Below are 15,815 nucleotides of genomic sequence, written 5' to 3' on the forward strand. Positions count from 1 at the left end.
GAGAGTACACTTCTAAAGATTGTGGATGATACCAAGCTGTGAGGGGTGCAAGTGCTATGGAGGGCAAGATTAGAATTCAAAATGATCTTAACAAACTGAAATAAATAGGATGAAAGTCAGTAAGGAAAAATGCAAAGTTCTACACTTAGGAAGGAATAATCAGTTGCCCAAATACGAAATGGGAAATGACTGCTTAGGAAAGAATACTGCAGAAAAGGATCTGGGGGTTATAGTGGATCACAAACTAAATATGAATCAACAATGTAATACTTTTGTTAAAAAAAAAAAAAAGGTGAACATCATCCTGTGATGTATTAGCGGGAGTGTTTTAAGCAAGACATGAGAAGTAATGCTTCCAGTATTCTCAGCACTGCTAAGGCCTCAGCTGGAGTACTGTATCCAGCTCTGGACAGCATGCTTCAGGAAAGATGTGGATCAATTGGAAAAAGTCCAGAGGAGAGCAACAAAAATGATTGAAGGTCTAAAAAATGTCACCTATGAGGAAAGATTGAAAAAAAAAAACCCAACTAGATATGTTTAGTGTGGAGAAGAGAAGACTAGGGGGAGGGAGGACATCATATTCTTGAAGTATGTAAAATCTGTTATGAAGTGAAGGGTGATAAATTGTTCTCCTCAACCACTGAGGACAGGACAAGAAGTAATAGGCTTAAATTGAAGCAAGGGAGATTTAGGTTAGACTTTAGGAAAACCTTCCTAACTGTAAGAATAGTTAAGCAGAAAGAAATTACCTAAGGAGGTTGTGGAATCTCTGTCATTAGAGATTTTTAAGAATAGGATTGATAAACACCTGTCAGGGATGGTCTACATAATACTTAGCCCTACCTTAGTGCAGGGAACTGGACTAGATGACCTACCAAGGTTCCTTCCACTCCTACATTTCTATGATTCTATGTATGCTTGGCTGATATGCAGTGCAGAGCACTAAAAACAATGATCAAAAGCGATCATTTGGTTGTCACCCATTTAGAACATATTGCAAAAGATGAGTTGGGCTGATCTAACCCCAGTTAGAGGAGAGCGGATTCTTCAGGGGATCGAGAAAGGTAAATTTGGGAACATGTATGTCATGATATACCCAAAGCCATTCTAGTAACTGAAGTATATTTCTTTCTTTTCAAGGAGAGGATTTCTTGTTCGAGGGGATGGCAAAAGCTAGAAAGAATTATGCTGAAACTCAGAGCAATTAAAGTCAGTTCTGGCCCTTACGTTTGAAAACCTATTGTTAACAGTGGCAAATTTGAAGAAGTATTTAAAAGTCTTCAGAGGCAAAGATTTTTTTTTTAAAAGACCCTCTACAACATATGGATTAACAACATTATGTTATGTTATTAGAATGTATGTCCCCCCTTACACTGGTCTTTGCTAACACTTCAAGTCACACAAGTGAAAACCAGTATTGTCGTCTCAGTTGCTATGATATCCCTAAGAAACTTCGCAGTTTTGTGTAATTAACAGAATCTGCTCTGCAAAGATCTAGGACTGGAAAAAAAAAGGATTTTATGCAGGTCAGGACTGAAGGACATGAAGAGAGCTTTGAGAGGAAGCTTGCATCACACCTGCCTGATGTCTCGAGCCAGTGCTGTCCACCCCTCAATTTCATGAGCAAATCATTTATATTATTATTCTAATTATTTATTATTACTTTATAAAACCTTTTAAAACTGGTTAGGTAAATTGAGATTTTTGCTTATGTGTGTTGTTATATGAGTTGGTCTCAAGTATTTCAAAGGCAACTGGGATGTCTAGCATTAGAAAAAAATAGACTACATCTTGTAGATCTAGAAACAGAAATAATCACTGACCATTAGTACTTGTAGTTGGTCTAAACTGCCTTAATAAAATGTAATCTTTTTGTAAAAATCTTCCTGTGAAATACACTTGATAGGAATTAATATGTTTAGTGCAGAATTTAGAGTTAAGTTTCATGTTCTCTCAGGATCATTCAGAATATATTGCTTCCAGTTTCTAATACCACTAGTCGGAGCAAACTACTTTAAAGATAAAGAGTACTTTATAAACTTTTTCTTCTCATCCCAAAGCATCTTAACGGACACAGGGAGCAGTACAGTGTCACCATTCATTTCTGTCCGTTGCTTGTTCCTCCATGAAGCCCAGCCTGGTCATGTCCCTGCATACCATATCCCACCATTGAGTTGGTGGTTGGCCTCTAAGTGTGACTGACTTTGGTTGCATGAATGTTGTTTTTTTGTTGTTGTTTTTTTTTTAGCATCCTATCATCTCTTTGTCTTCTGCAGTGTCCCGGCATTCTGAATCATTTTATTTGCAGCCAGTCCTGTACCCTGATTTCACATCCTACTCTTCTTTGAACTTCATTTGCCTTAATATGTAAAGAAAGAATGATTTTATCTTCCAAAGAACTGTCATTGTTACAGCCTTCTGATGTCTGTTTCATTTAATGCAGTTGCTTTCAGACCAGAGAGTAATGCTGTTAAGTACACTGGTTTGATACATTTTCACTTTGGTACGAAATGTAATGGTGAAATTATGGATGGATAAAAACCAAATTATGTGTAGCATTTGTATCTAAAGAACATCTTTTAATCTCATCCTTGGTGGAACTGGTTAAGCCTCCTAGATATACATAAAATTGTACTTATTCTATGACTTCTTTGCTGCTGCATTTCAACGCTTGATCTGTTTTCCCTTTTCTAATATACAGCCACCTTATTTTATGCATCTGACGAAGTGGGTATTCACCCATGAAAGCTCATGCTCCAGTACCTCTGTTAGTCTGTTAGGTGCCACAGGACTCTTTGCTGCCTATTTTACAGCAAACTTTTACTTTAACCTGTTTCTTAATTTTCCATCAATTCTGACAGTACTAGAGGATTTGTACAGTTTTATAATTGCAGTTATCCTGTATAGTAAACCATGTGATTTTGTGGTTTTCCATAATATTTTCCTCCAAACTGAATTGAATACCTTCATGTAGTTGATGAAAACAGCAAACATCTTAAATCTCCATTGTCCCTTTTTTCTATCAACTGTCAGAGCATGGATCAACCTAGTCTGGTGATTTCTCCTCTTGCTGATAATAGCCCACATTAATTGATTTATCTCATTAGAGTTGGTAAGGCAACCCCTATCTATCTATCTATCTATCTATCTATCTATCTATCTATCTATCTATCTATCTATCTATCTATCTATCTATCTATCTATCTATCTATCTATCTATCTATCTATCTATCTATCGTATTTTCCACTCCATTCATCTGATGAACTGGGCTTTAGCCCAAGAAAGCTTATGCCAAAATAAATTTGTTAGTCTCTAAGGTGCCACAAGTACTCCTAGTCTTGTCTGAAGCTGCACAGAATCTTACCTACCGCTTCCTCTAAAAGTGGCCTTAATCTGTGGACAATAGCTTTCCCAATATTTATGATAATCTTATGGCTCTATAATTATTCACATTGGTAGGATCTCTTTTTTTCTGAATTGGTACAACTATTGCCTTTAGCCAGTCATTGGTATCTCCTTTTGTTCCGATACCCTATAATATATTTTTTCCAAATGCTTTGAATATTGCTTGTCCTGCCAGCTGTTAGAAGTTTAGCTGTTACATTGTCTAATCCTGTAGATTTCCCATTTTTAGCTGCCTTACTTCTCTTTCTATTTCTTCTTCTGAAGGTGGTTCCATGCTGGTAGCCATTCTACACTGCAAACTGCCCTGTTCATCCAGCGTGTCTAGAATGCTTGCATCTGGATGAAATACAGGCTTCAGCACTTTGTTAAAATGCTCCTTCCATATTTCCAGCACCTCTTTGGCATTTGTTGTCAGTTCACCAGGAGCCTTTCTTATGACTTGCATCATTGGCCTGACTGTGCATCCATACAGCTTAACCATTTTTTATATTGTTCTGATGTCTTGTTTTCGTGATGCCTCTTGTAGTTGTTGAGCCTCTTCTTTCCAGCACTTTTGCTTGTTCAGTCTTCACTGCTTTGCACACTTTTACTTCCTCTCTCCTAGCAGTCTTGCCTTGTTTACATTTTTCTTGTAATGTTCTTGTTTCACTGTTGTCCAGATTTCCCATGTTTTACTTATGCCTTCCAATAACTTCCTCCACTGTATTTTGTACCGCTTGCTATAATATTTCCCATCTGTTCTGTAGTGACATTTCTTCATCATAAATTAATGGCCTGAAATGCCCTCCAAGCACCATCTTGTGTGCCTCCCTCACAGAGCTATCCTTTGACTTATCAAGATCAAATTTGGCTCCAGTTGCACCCATCTTTGCATTGCACTATAACTTAACCTTTCCCATTAGTTGTTCATGATCACTGCCATGCTTGGCACTTCTGTAGACTTTAACATCCATCAATTATCTTCTATGCTTTTTACTAATAATCATGTGGTCAATCTGGATTTTACCTTGCCCATCTGCTGAGTTCATATAACCTTGTGCATATCTTTGGCAGAACTTGTTTTCCTCACAATGTGCATCTCACGGCTAGTTCTTAACGTTTCCTCATTATCATTTGTAATGTTGTCTAGGTATGGCTAAGTCTACTGCATATTGCTGTGTGTAACAGATATAATAGCTTTTGCTTGCAGTTAACTAGCACATTTAATTGCATTGTGGGGCACATAATTTCCTGCCAAGTACCTAGAACTAAACAGGTGTCACAACAATACATGCTGTGTATTTCTAAAACTTCAAACAGTAATTCAAATCCTACTTATTGTTCCTAAGAGAAGAACAAATGTTGAATGAGATAAGTTAGTTGTCATAAGAATTTGGGACATTAGTTCCGTACAAATAATGACATTAATACAAATAAAAGAAGAGCTCTGTGTAAGCTAAAAAGCTTCTCTATTTCACAAACAGAAATTGGTCTAATAAAAGATAGTACCTCGCTCACCTTCACATTAATAGAGACATTGTCTTTTCATTTTCTTTTGTAAAAGATATAAGCAGTGTTAAAATCAAAGAAAAATTAACACAAATTTCAAGGATTTTTATTATGACATGAAATAAAACTTGAATTTGTAGAACTAATTGGAGCAGATATTCATTATATTGATAATGAGGCATACAAGCAGAACTGGTGATATCTTACCTATTGTTAAAAGAGAATCAGACTGAAGAAGTAAAAAATACAGCTATAGAAAAGTGCAGGAACTTGTTCATTTTACGTTGCTTGCTCATACTATGAATCTCCACTGATTCTTAAATTTTCCAAGAGTCGTCTTATAGCATTTGTGTTAAATTCCAAATACCATAATATTAAGATCATGGAGGAGGAAAAGAATCATAGCTTGTTAGATACTATACCAGACATGTACTATATGTTTATTCTGATACTGTCGACTGGGTTTAGGTTATTTTTCTTAAGCTAATACTGGGGAATGTACGTTGTTCCATGTAGTGATGATAATATTTTGCTTGTATATAGTGCTTTTCATCCATATATGTCAAGTGCTTTATAAAAACATTATTATCCCCAGTTTACAGATGGGAAAATGGGACACAGAGTTGATATGACTCCCCCAAGGTCACACAGCTGGTCAGTGACAGAGGTGGGAATGGAAGTCAGGCCCTATTCCATGATACTGGAGTATGTCGTCTCCCACTGAACTTTTCTGTGTAGTTTAGAATCAGGATTCTCAAACACAAGCTGAAACTGACTGTCTACCTTGTAGTTGAGTGTACAGTGACATGTAAATTAGGAACCACTTTTGATCACTACCTACCTGTAATCAATCTATTTGCCCTCTGTCATTCATAACAATTACAGTAGAACTTCACTAATTCCCAATTTACACATCCATACACCCAGGAAGTTATGCACAATAAACCAGTGGGGTCTCTCCATTTCTCAGCCAATATTTAAAAGCAAGATGATATACTTAGGTCTCGTATTACCAAGCCATAATTTGTTTTCTCAAAGTAGAACAGAATAATTATTCATCTAAAATGTGAAGTATTAAATTAAATAATTACAGCTAAACTAGTTTTATAAAATAACTGTACAAAGTAAATTTTGTGAAGTGCTATTCTTCCTTTGTTATTGTCTGTTCATTTACTTGCTAATTTGCAAAAGCATTTTCTTATCTATTAGTGCAAATCTACTCTACTTGATTTCTGCTTTTCAGTCTTTAATTTACTAAAAAATGAAGGTTAGCTGTCTGTGTACTAATGTGCACCAATTGTTAAGCAGTTCAACTGTCAGTTTACTGCACAGTATAAAAATATAACACTTTTTATCTTTTAATACTTGAATTCAACTCTGACTCCAGTAATCTACAAAATATATATAATCTACATAATATATGTATAGTTTTTTATGTTTCTAGTTGAATATGTATTAAACTGGAAATACAAAAATCTATCAAGTTAGTTGGGGACCTGGAAAATGTTAGCCCTTCAGTTATAACTCAATACAATTTAAAATGGAAATGGAAAAGAGATGGTAGACTATTCTGCAATGTAATAATAAACATTAAGGGGGAAAAGAGAATCTTTAACAACAGACAGAAAATATACTATATGGTATGCATACAAATTCATATTTAGACTGAAAATATGAATTGCGGCCTTCTGATAGCTTACATGATGAGCAGCTTGTCTTTCCATGAATTACCTGAGCATTTTCGGAATTTAAAAGAGTATTTCTGAGGCTGTTGGTGGCTAAAAAAATTACATAATTTAAGACGTTGACAGAGTGGACACCTAGACTAAAAGTTCATAAATTTGGTTTTATTTAAATACCATCTTAGCATTAGGAGAGTTTTACTCTTCAAACATTATGCAGTATAGTTGTTGAAAGATGTCTATTTTTCTAAACTAGATGGTTAAAAACAATGCTTAGAAATGCTAAATTCAATTTAAAGTTATAAAATTCAATTTATAACAAAAACTACTTGGCAAGTGTATGAATTGTCAGAATGCTAAGAAAAGAGGGTGCAGCTGTCTTTTTGGGTATCCTTTCCATATACTGTCCGGTGTATTTTTAATGAGTTTAATAAGGCATTTAATTAAGTTTCTCAGAGGAAACTAGTGAGATGCAAAAAAAGATCTGGTGTCATAATAAAATTGGTGATCTGGATTGAAAGTTGGCAAACTAGCAGGTTACATAGGGTCATAATAAATGGAAGCTAACCCTTTTTGAAGGCTGCAAGTGAGTTTCCCAGCGCCAGTTCTATTTAATTTTTATCTAAATGATTCAGAAATGAGGATGAGATGCATGGTGTCCAAATTTGCAGGATATCACAGAAACACAGGGTCGCAGGCACTGAGGAGAATGCTGCTAAACTGCGAAAGGAATTAAGCACTGTGGAATTTGATGGTAATAAGTGCAAGGTAATAAGTGCTTCTGAAGGGAGAAATGTTAGCAAAAAATACCTTAAATAATGTATTAATGGAAGCTGAGACGGGGAGAGGCTATGGTAATAATATGCAGGAGCTTGAAGGTAGAGACTCAGTATGTGGGATCAGCAGCAAAGAAAGGCTAATAAGGTTCCGTGGTGTATAAACAGGGATTAGATATAAATCAAGAGAGATAATAGTTCTACTCTGTAAAGCCCTTGTAAGACTACACTTGGAATACTGTGTCCAGTACTGGGATCTGAATTTTAAAAAAGGTTATTCTTGGGAAGGTACACAAGAAGTCAACAAGTCTTATTTGGGGATTAGGAGGTCTGTTTTGTCAGAAAAGGTTTTAAGAGTGGAACATGGTTAGCCTTGAAAAAAGGAAGAGTGAGAGGAGAGTTGATTAGAGTAAGTATTTTAAGGGTTCCTACTGACTGAGACCTTGAGGAAAGACCTGTATAGATTACAAAAGGATGGCATAATGAGAGGTCTCACTCTGAATTTGGTTAAGGATAAGTTTAAGAGGGAGCTGGGGGGGAGATGTCATTTCCTGAAGATAGCAAGTAGGCCGTGGATACTACTGAGAGAAGTGGCTCAAGCAAGTGGTATTGACAAAATTTAAGAGAAGCACATATCTTTATTTTTGGGGCTGTGGGGGAGTGGTTGATTTCGATAGACTTAGAACCCGCCTGTACTCTTCAAGAGCAATGGTAATAGGAAAGCTCCTGTTGTCTTCAGTGGGACCAGGATTGCACTCTGAGTGAATTATGGGATCAGGAGCGGCTCTAGGCATTTTGCCGCCCCGAGCACGGCAGGTAAGCTGCCTTTGGTGGCTTGCCTATGGAAGGTCTGCTGATCCCGCGGCTTCCTCTGAAGCCGCAGGACCAGCAGACCCTCTGCAGGCAGCGGACCCTCCACAGGCATGCCTGCAGGAGGTCCTCCGAAGCCGCGGGACCAGCGGACCCTCTGCAGGCAAGCCACCAAAGGCAACCTGCCTGCCGCCATCGCGGCAACCAGCAGAGCGCCCCCTGCGGCTTGCCGCCCCAAGCATGCACTTGGCATGCTGGGGCCTGGAGCCGCCCCTGTATGGAATGTTTCTACTGGAAAGCAGATTTCTTTTTTCTCTATTGGAGTCAGGGAATATATCGGTGAACCAAAGGGAGAAAGAAGGGTCTGCCACTTCACTGTTGTGATTCTAGACTTTCTGTCCTAAGTCACTGAAAATATTTATCAGCAGAAATATGCAAAGCCAAAATTTGAACCCAACAGAAAAGGGACTTTCAGACAGAGGGGAGTCAGTTTATGTAGGAAGACAAAACCCAGTGCCATAGAGAAGAATTGCTGTACTCTACTGGTAGTTTGGCTAATAATGATACTGTGCATATATAATATATACTTGATATTCTGGTAGCAATGAGTTCTTTCATATGTTATGCTTATAAGTTTAGCTAAAGCAACGAGTCATCTAGGACATGTAAGATAAATATAATTGGAGATTTGTGTCCTGACAAGCAATAATGACTTTCAGTTAGCAATACCTTTTAATCTCATGTAATAATGGGTCCATTTACCTAATTACCTTTTTTTAAATGAGATTTCTGGAAGTACCAGGTATTTACATAAATGATGTTTCAGCACAAGAAAATGAGAATTTACTGGTGTTTCCTTTCTGGAAGTAAGGAAGTGATTGCAGAGGTCGACATTAAAAAAAAAAATAAATATCAGCATTCACTACCATTTAGTAACCTCTGAGATGCCACACTCTCCCTTTTTGCTTAGCATGTAAAGTAACTGCATGGAATCTCTTGGTAAATGTGGACTTACTAATGGAGGTCACAGTATTCCTAGAAAATGTACCACATGTAGTTCTGTAACCCAGCATTCCATCGCTCATATCTACCAAGATCTGACAGCGCAGGGATGGGGTGGGAGGGGTCTATTTGGCTATTCAGATTATTTTTACATATGAATCTTGTGGTTACCATTAAACAGAAATAATATTGGAAAAGGTTAATATCATTCTTTTATTCTTGTGACATATGGTTAATGGGACTGAGAGACATGATCTCTATTTGAAACTGGCTCATGGCCATAGCAACTTGTGTTAAGGTAGGATATTGGGTTTCTTTTCCCTCACCCCTTAGGATGTATGGGAGGTAAGATTTGTTCTAAATTGCTCATTTTCTGTAAATCAGTATTTTTCCAGTCTGAAAAAATTGTTTTTTATTAGTCTGTGTAATCATTATTTACCCCTAATCCTTCGCTATGCATATAGGAAATACTCACTCATTGAATTGGGGTGGCAGTGTGTCCTGGTGGCTAGAGCACTGGACTGGGACTCAAGATCTAGATTCTATTTCCAGCTCTGCCATTGGCCTGCTGGGTGACCTTGGGCAAGTTACTTCACCCCCCTGTGCCTCAGTTTTCCCTGGGGAATATGGAAATAATGATATTTATCTCCTTTGTAAAATGATGAGCAATGTCTTGATAAAAAGGGCTATGTAAGTAAGAAGTAGGTATTATTATTATAGACTTCACTAGGAGTCTTACTTGTTTTTGAGCTGTAGGATTTGCCCCTAAAATCCCAACAATTTTACAATAATTACACGTAATATATCAATTTTTTTAAAATGTGTAACCTAGTGCTTCTTTGTTTGTTTCTTTTTAGATGAACTTACAAATTCATCAGAAACCAGATTGTCTTTAGAAGATCTCTTCAAAAAAGAGTTCATAGTTCATAATCCAGAAGCCAAATGGATTAATGGTATGTGTATATATTAGCAAGCAGTTTGAATACAGATACAAGCATTTTTATGATGAAATGAAACACTGTCATTAGTGAAGCTATGAAAAAGTAATAAACAACCACCGGTTCATTAGAAGTTTCGTTGTGTTTGCAGTGTGTTACTGATTTTTTAATATATACTCTATATAAATATCTTGTAACCTAGGTATTGTGTTAATTGTACATTTGGAATTTGATCCAGATAACCTCAGTCATATTGCATGACGTTTTTTAATTGTACCAGCAGTTCCACATCACTTGTGAGAACTTTTATGAATATGCAGGAACTCTTTTGAAACTGAACCTTGTCTGTGGATTCACAACAAAATCAAGCCATTGAAAGAACAAGTTTATTCAGATCTGAACTTCAGGGTGTGCAAATGGTTCTGATGCATAACATATGGAAACACATTTCAGTTTGAACTTCAGCATATTCGTACAGCTCTAGTTATTCCCTGATGTCTATGTATTGTATTTCAGGTTCTGTTTGTTTAGATGCTTTAGAATTGTGCATAATGTTCTAAAAATAATATAGTGTTAAGACTCATATCACCTGAAAAAGCCTTTGTCATCTCATTGAAATCTTTATTATGATTTTTTCTTGACCAGATAGAATGTTTTACATTCTTTCTGTTAGCAAGAAATTTTCAAATAACATTGTGTCTTTCTCCGTCTTTGAGTCATCATAATTGTGTAGCATTCAGGGTGTTATAATCAGAGGAATAACAGGCTTTGTGCAAAATAAAGTATCTGAAGAAGAGTTATGAAAATAGGAAGTCTTGTTATGTGTTGCAGAGTTTATAAGTTAAGTGTAATCAAAATGGTTTATCCTTCACATTGAAAAGACAGATATTTAAAGATACCAAAGCTAGCTTCCATGAGGAAATCAGTAAGAATTAGAAACACTGATTGCCCAGTAAAAGGACACTGTAGAATTAACCTTGACAGCCTTCTCTGGAGGCTGAAGTGGAGTTGCATCTCACAAGTGGAAATTCCTAAGCGTGTTTTGCTTCAGGCAAGGGAATAGATGGGGAGGGTGAGCTCTTTCATGAAGTGAAGCGGGCAGTCACTCTCCATCTTTGGTCCTAGTCCTGCCCTTCCATTTATGGGGAGGTTGGCCTACCGAGTAGCACTATCCTGGAACAACTGTGTTCATGGGAACGCCAGGATTCCCAGTGCATCTGTTCCCTGAATAGGTGCGCAAGAAAGAAGGAGGAGCCTTTCTTTGTCTCACCCTCCACCCTGCTTTGCTATGTTTGTCCCAATTCCAATTACCATACTCTATGATGAAATGAATCTTTTCTATAGAATATTGATTAAGCCCTTCTCCTGTGCATGAAACTGAATAACTCTCTCATTCACGGCAAACACATGGTGTGAGCAGCCTGCACACGAGTGCAGCTAATTAATAAAAAATATTTTTGAGTGAAAATTATATTGCATTGAGCTAGAGATATGGAGAATACTCAAGGATACAAATACTGCAGCAGTCACAAATAACATAACAGAGACAGTGAAGCCTATATTCAAAAACTGCTCAAGATGCTAGCAAAAATTAGTGGCTTAACGGAGACAGAATATTCTCTACTTCTGCTTGTACAAGTAATTGCACATGCATGTAAATACACAGTTGATTTTGCATGTGGACTTTGTCCTCCTCTTAAAAAAAATTGCATTGGTAACAGCACTGGCCTTTAAAATGATTACTTAAGATAGTTAGTTATTTTTTGGGAGTGAACTTTGGTGCAAGTTTTATTGTTAGTACTATTCCCTTACTACTGAACAGATATTTAATATTACTTGCCTAATTATTTTAGAAAAAAATGAATATTTCATATATCAGAGCTACATTGTACACATTTATTAAGACTTAGTAAGACAAAGGGTAACCTAACTTAATAAAGTAGCATGATTGGTTTTGAGTTCTATTAAATATGTTTATATACAATGCATGCTTGTGTATTGTAATTTTGGGCTCAATCCTGTTGTCCATACTCAAGAATATCTGCCCTAGACTGCAGTGAAGTTTTGCTGAAGGAAAGATGAAAATGATAAATGCTTGCTTAGCATGCTTGCTTCTTTGGGTAGAACTGTTGCTTTGATGATGGGATCCATCTTAAAGAAGCACACTTAATGAAAGCTAGTCTTTAGTATTATCACAAAATGCAGGTATCATTTCTAATCATCTTTTCTCTAATGATATCTTGCAATTTTATAAACTTTTCCATCTACTGTAAGTAGTATTAGGCACTTTTTAAGAAAGAAAAGACCTAAGTTTTATTAGCAATAGGTTTGTTTAAATCCCAGAAATTTGTACAGTAACACAGTGATTCCTCAGCCAAAAAAAAAATGGTTTTTCAAGGTTTTTCTAACATCCCTAAATTAATATCTGCAGTCTCTTTCATGAGGAAGAAGAGTCTGAGTTTGATCACATGAAAGAAGAGGGGTTGGATTTACTTATTAAGTAGGTTCCTAGGGGCTGTTGGCTAAGAAATGTGGGGATAGTTTCTAGGTTTAATTGATTATTTGTTGTTAGCATATATCGGAAGCACCAATAATTCTTCAGATAAGCTCTGATTTTTCTATATTTTGTTTTAATAACTAAAATTAATATAGTTCATATTCAAAACAAGAGAGAGACCTAATTAGCCACTCCTTTTCCTCCTTCTGTTTTTTTTTTAAACACCTGTTCTTAATCCAAGTGCTGATCTCCTCTTTGCATTTTAACAACCAAGTGATGGTTGGATGTACATGGTAAATGACATATACAGCTGGGTGTCATCAGTGTAGTGTTGCAGTGAGGCTTTTGTCATCTCCTAGATATTGAAGAGCAAGGTGGGTGGGATAAGTCTGTGTTAGAGGTGAGGGGTGCGGAGCAAGAGGTCCTGAGGACCTATTGAGGAAAAACTATTGTATACACTATCATGTCGAATAATTTAAGGGCTAGATCTTGTGCCTGGATCCATTTATCATAAAATCATTATAGTGGTATGGTAGTTAAGATTACATCACAACTTCTGTTTAATGGTTGACATTTCTAAGTCCTCTGAAATGAACATGCACAATTCCTTTCAAATCTGGTATGCCTCAGAAAGGTCTAGGATTGGAATAGGGTCCCAGATTTGGTGTCATTTGAGCTAGGAGGTCATGGAGATATACGCCCTGGAGAAAAATGTCCATCTTTCAAAAATTTTCTAGGTGGGATTTTTGTGCAGAGCTTGAGACCAAACTATTGATGTGATGCAGGTCAAAATCATCTCTGTCTGTTGAGTTTTACCTAAGGTAGTGCATGGCATCCACTAAATCTTTGGGGGAACCAAATTGACTACGATATTTAAGAAAATGTACTTTTTTATGGTGCACATGCGCCAGTACTGGGGGAAAAAATAGCTGGAGGATTTCCGTTCCCACCATTTTGTATGCTTTAAAGCACAACTCTTTCTGAAGTGCTCTAAAATCCGAATGGTTTCTCTGCAGCATAGGAGCTGGGATATGAGGCCTTGTTCCTCTGGAGTGCCTTAGCCACGCTCACTGCCTCCTGTGTGTGCCAGGATCTGGAAGGCCTTTGCCCATCTACAGGGATTAGTACCCCCACTTCTTATCCCCCTCAGGAGTGAAATGGGAACATACGCTTTGGGCTTGTCTGCACTTAAAATGCTACCTCAGCAGTGCTGCAGCTTCTCTGCTGTAGTGTTTCACTGTAGATGCTACCTATGCCAAGGGGAGAGGTTCTCCTATCAGCAGAGGTAATCCACCTCCCTGAAAGGCAATAGCAGAACAATTCTTAACCACATCACTCAGGGCTGTGGATTTTTCACATTGCTGAGCAATGTAACTGAGTTGACCTAATTTTCTAGTGTAGAACTGCTCAGGCCACGTCCAGACTAGGAATTAAAATCGATTTTAGATACACAACTTCAGCTACGGGAATAATGTAGCTGAAGTCGAATTTCTAAAATCGAGGTACTCACCAGTCTGGACGGCGCGGCATCGATGTCCGCGGCTCTCCGTGTCGATTCCGGAACTCCGTTCGGATTGATGGAGTTCCGGAATCGATGTAAGCGCGCTCGGGGATCGATACACCGCGTCCAGACTAGACGCGATATATCGATCCCCAAGCAATCGATTTTAACCCGCCGATGCCGCGGGTTAGTCTGGACGAGGGCTCAGAGATGAATGGAGTGATTAACATGTCTCGCACCATTTGTTTAAGGTTATATTTGTCTCCATGGGATGTTTTCCTTTGGCTGAGGACATCCCATCGAGATGAGTGGGCCACTTCACACCTTTCAGAGCTTCCTATGCTGCAGATGGTTATGTAGAAGAGCCTTTCCCTTCATCCTTCCTCTATCCTTCCTGTTTAAAGGATGACACTTCCAGGGGCTGGTCTATACCGGGAACTTATATTGGCATAGCTACATCTGTCAGGGGTGTGAAAGATCCACTACCTTACGCTGAACTAACCCCTGCTGAGCTAGCTGCTGTCTGTGAGGGAAGTGGATTACCTGTGCCAATGGGAGAAACCCTCCTGTTGGCATAGGTGCTGTCTATACTGAAGCGCTATAATGATGCAGCTCTGCCGCTGTAGCACTTTAAGTGTAGACATACTGTCACTAGTCCTTGATGTGGTCTTTTGAGCGGGCCCTGCTGTCCCAACTGGCTTTCTTTAGTTAGTCCCTAGTCAGGACAGTTCTTGGCCCCAGGCCCCTAATAAGGCCTAGCAGTCTCCTTCAGTCTTTTTGGCTGTTTTCCTGGAGGCAGCTGGATGCAGGGGTGTTGCCCCTTCGCTGTCTTGGGCTGTCCCCTTCCTTCTCTGAGCTCTCTCCTTTTATAGAAGACCTTGTTTCCCCCTCCTTGTTCCAGCTGTGGGTGCTTGCCTCCATGATTGGCAGTTCTGGCAGCTGCCGGGGGATGTGTCTGCTTGCCTGTAGGCAGGAGTGGCTTCCCTCCCCCTTCTGCTTCTGCTCACTATAGGTTTGTACAGCCCATTATCCATACCCTAAATGGTATAAAATCCATATACTTGCATGGCTTTTCTTGAAATGTGCTATGCCTTGTGGGCAGGGGTGAAAGTAACTTAAGGGACTTACCGGTACTCCAGAATCCTTAGGAGGGGGTGGGCCTCAACTGGAAGAGACGTGGCCTCTATCGGAAGAGGTGGGGCCTTTAAATCCCCGGACACTTTAAATCAGGATTTAAAGGACTTGGGCCTGGAGCTGTGGTAGCAGCAGGTGGGAGCCCCGGGCCCTTTAAATCACCCCTAGAGCTACCAGATGCAGAGGTCCCGGCTTCTGGCGGAGCTTTAGAGGGCCTGGTGTGGTAGCAGCAGCCGAGCTCCTTGCCCTTGAAATCACTGCCTGAGCCCCGCCACTGCTACCCCAGGGCTCCGGCAGGCTCCAGGGACGATTTAAAGAGCTGGGGGGGTAGCCACCATAGCCCCGCCACCACTACCCTAGGGCTCCGGTGACGATTTAAAGGGCCCAGGGCTATAGCTGTGGCAGGCGCCCCAGGCCCTTTAAATAGCCACCCGAGCCCCGCTGCCGCTTCCCCAGCTGGGCTCTGGTGGCAATTTAAAGGGCCCAGGGCTTCAGCCAATTTTGGGAGCCCCAGGCCCTTTAAGTTGCCACCAGGGGAAGCCGATCCGCCCCAGTACGGCACACCGGCTCTTGCCGGTACA

General features: G+C 39.0%; 1 protein-coding gene across 2 annotated transcripts in view; it reads left to right on the top strand.

Moving 5' to 3' along the window:
- The window catches only part of DPP10 (dipeptidyl peptidase like 10), an 850,913-nt gene that overhangs the window by 538,618 nt on the left and 296,480 nt on the right, over positions 1-15,815 (top strand). For both annotated transcript variants that reach the window (XM_050916008.1, XM_050916007.1), the window contains exon 3: positions 10,022-10,117. In XM_050916008.1, the coding sequence (XP_050771965.1) occupies positions 10,022-10,117 (96 nt within the window). The remainder of the gene's footprint in view (positions 1-10,021; positions 10,118-15,815) is intronic.

Source organism: Gopherus flavomarginatus, chromosome 10 (genome assembly GCF_025201925.1).
Source record: "Gopherus flavomarginatus isolate rGopFla2 chromosome 10, rGopFla2.mat.asm, whole genome shotgun sequence".
NCBI classification, from domain to species: Eukaryota; Metazoa; Chordata; order Testudines; family Testudinidae; genus Gopherus; species Gopherus flavomarginatus.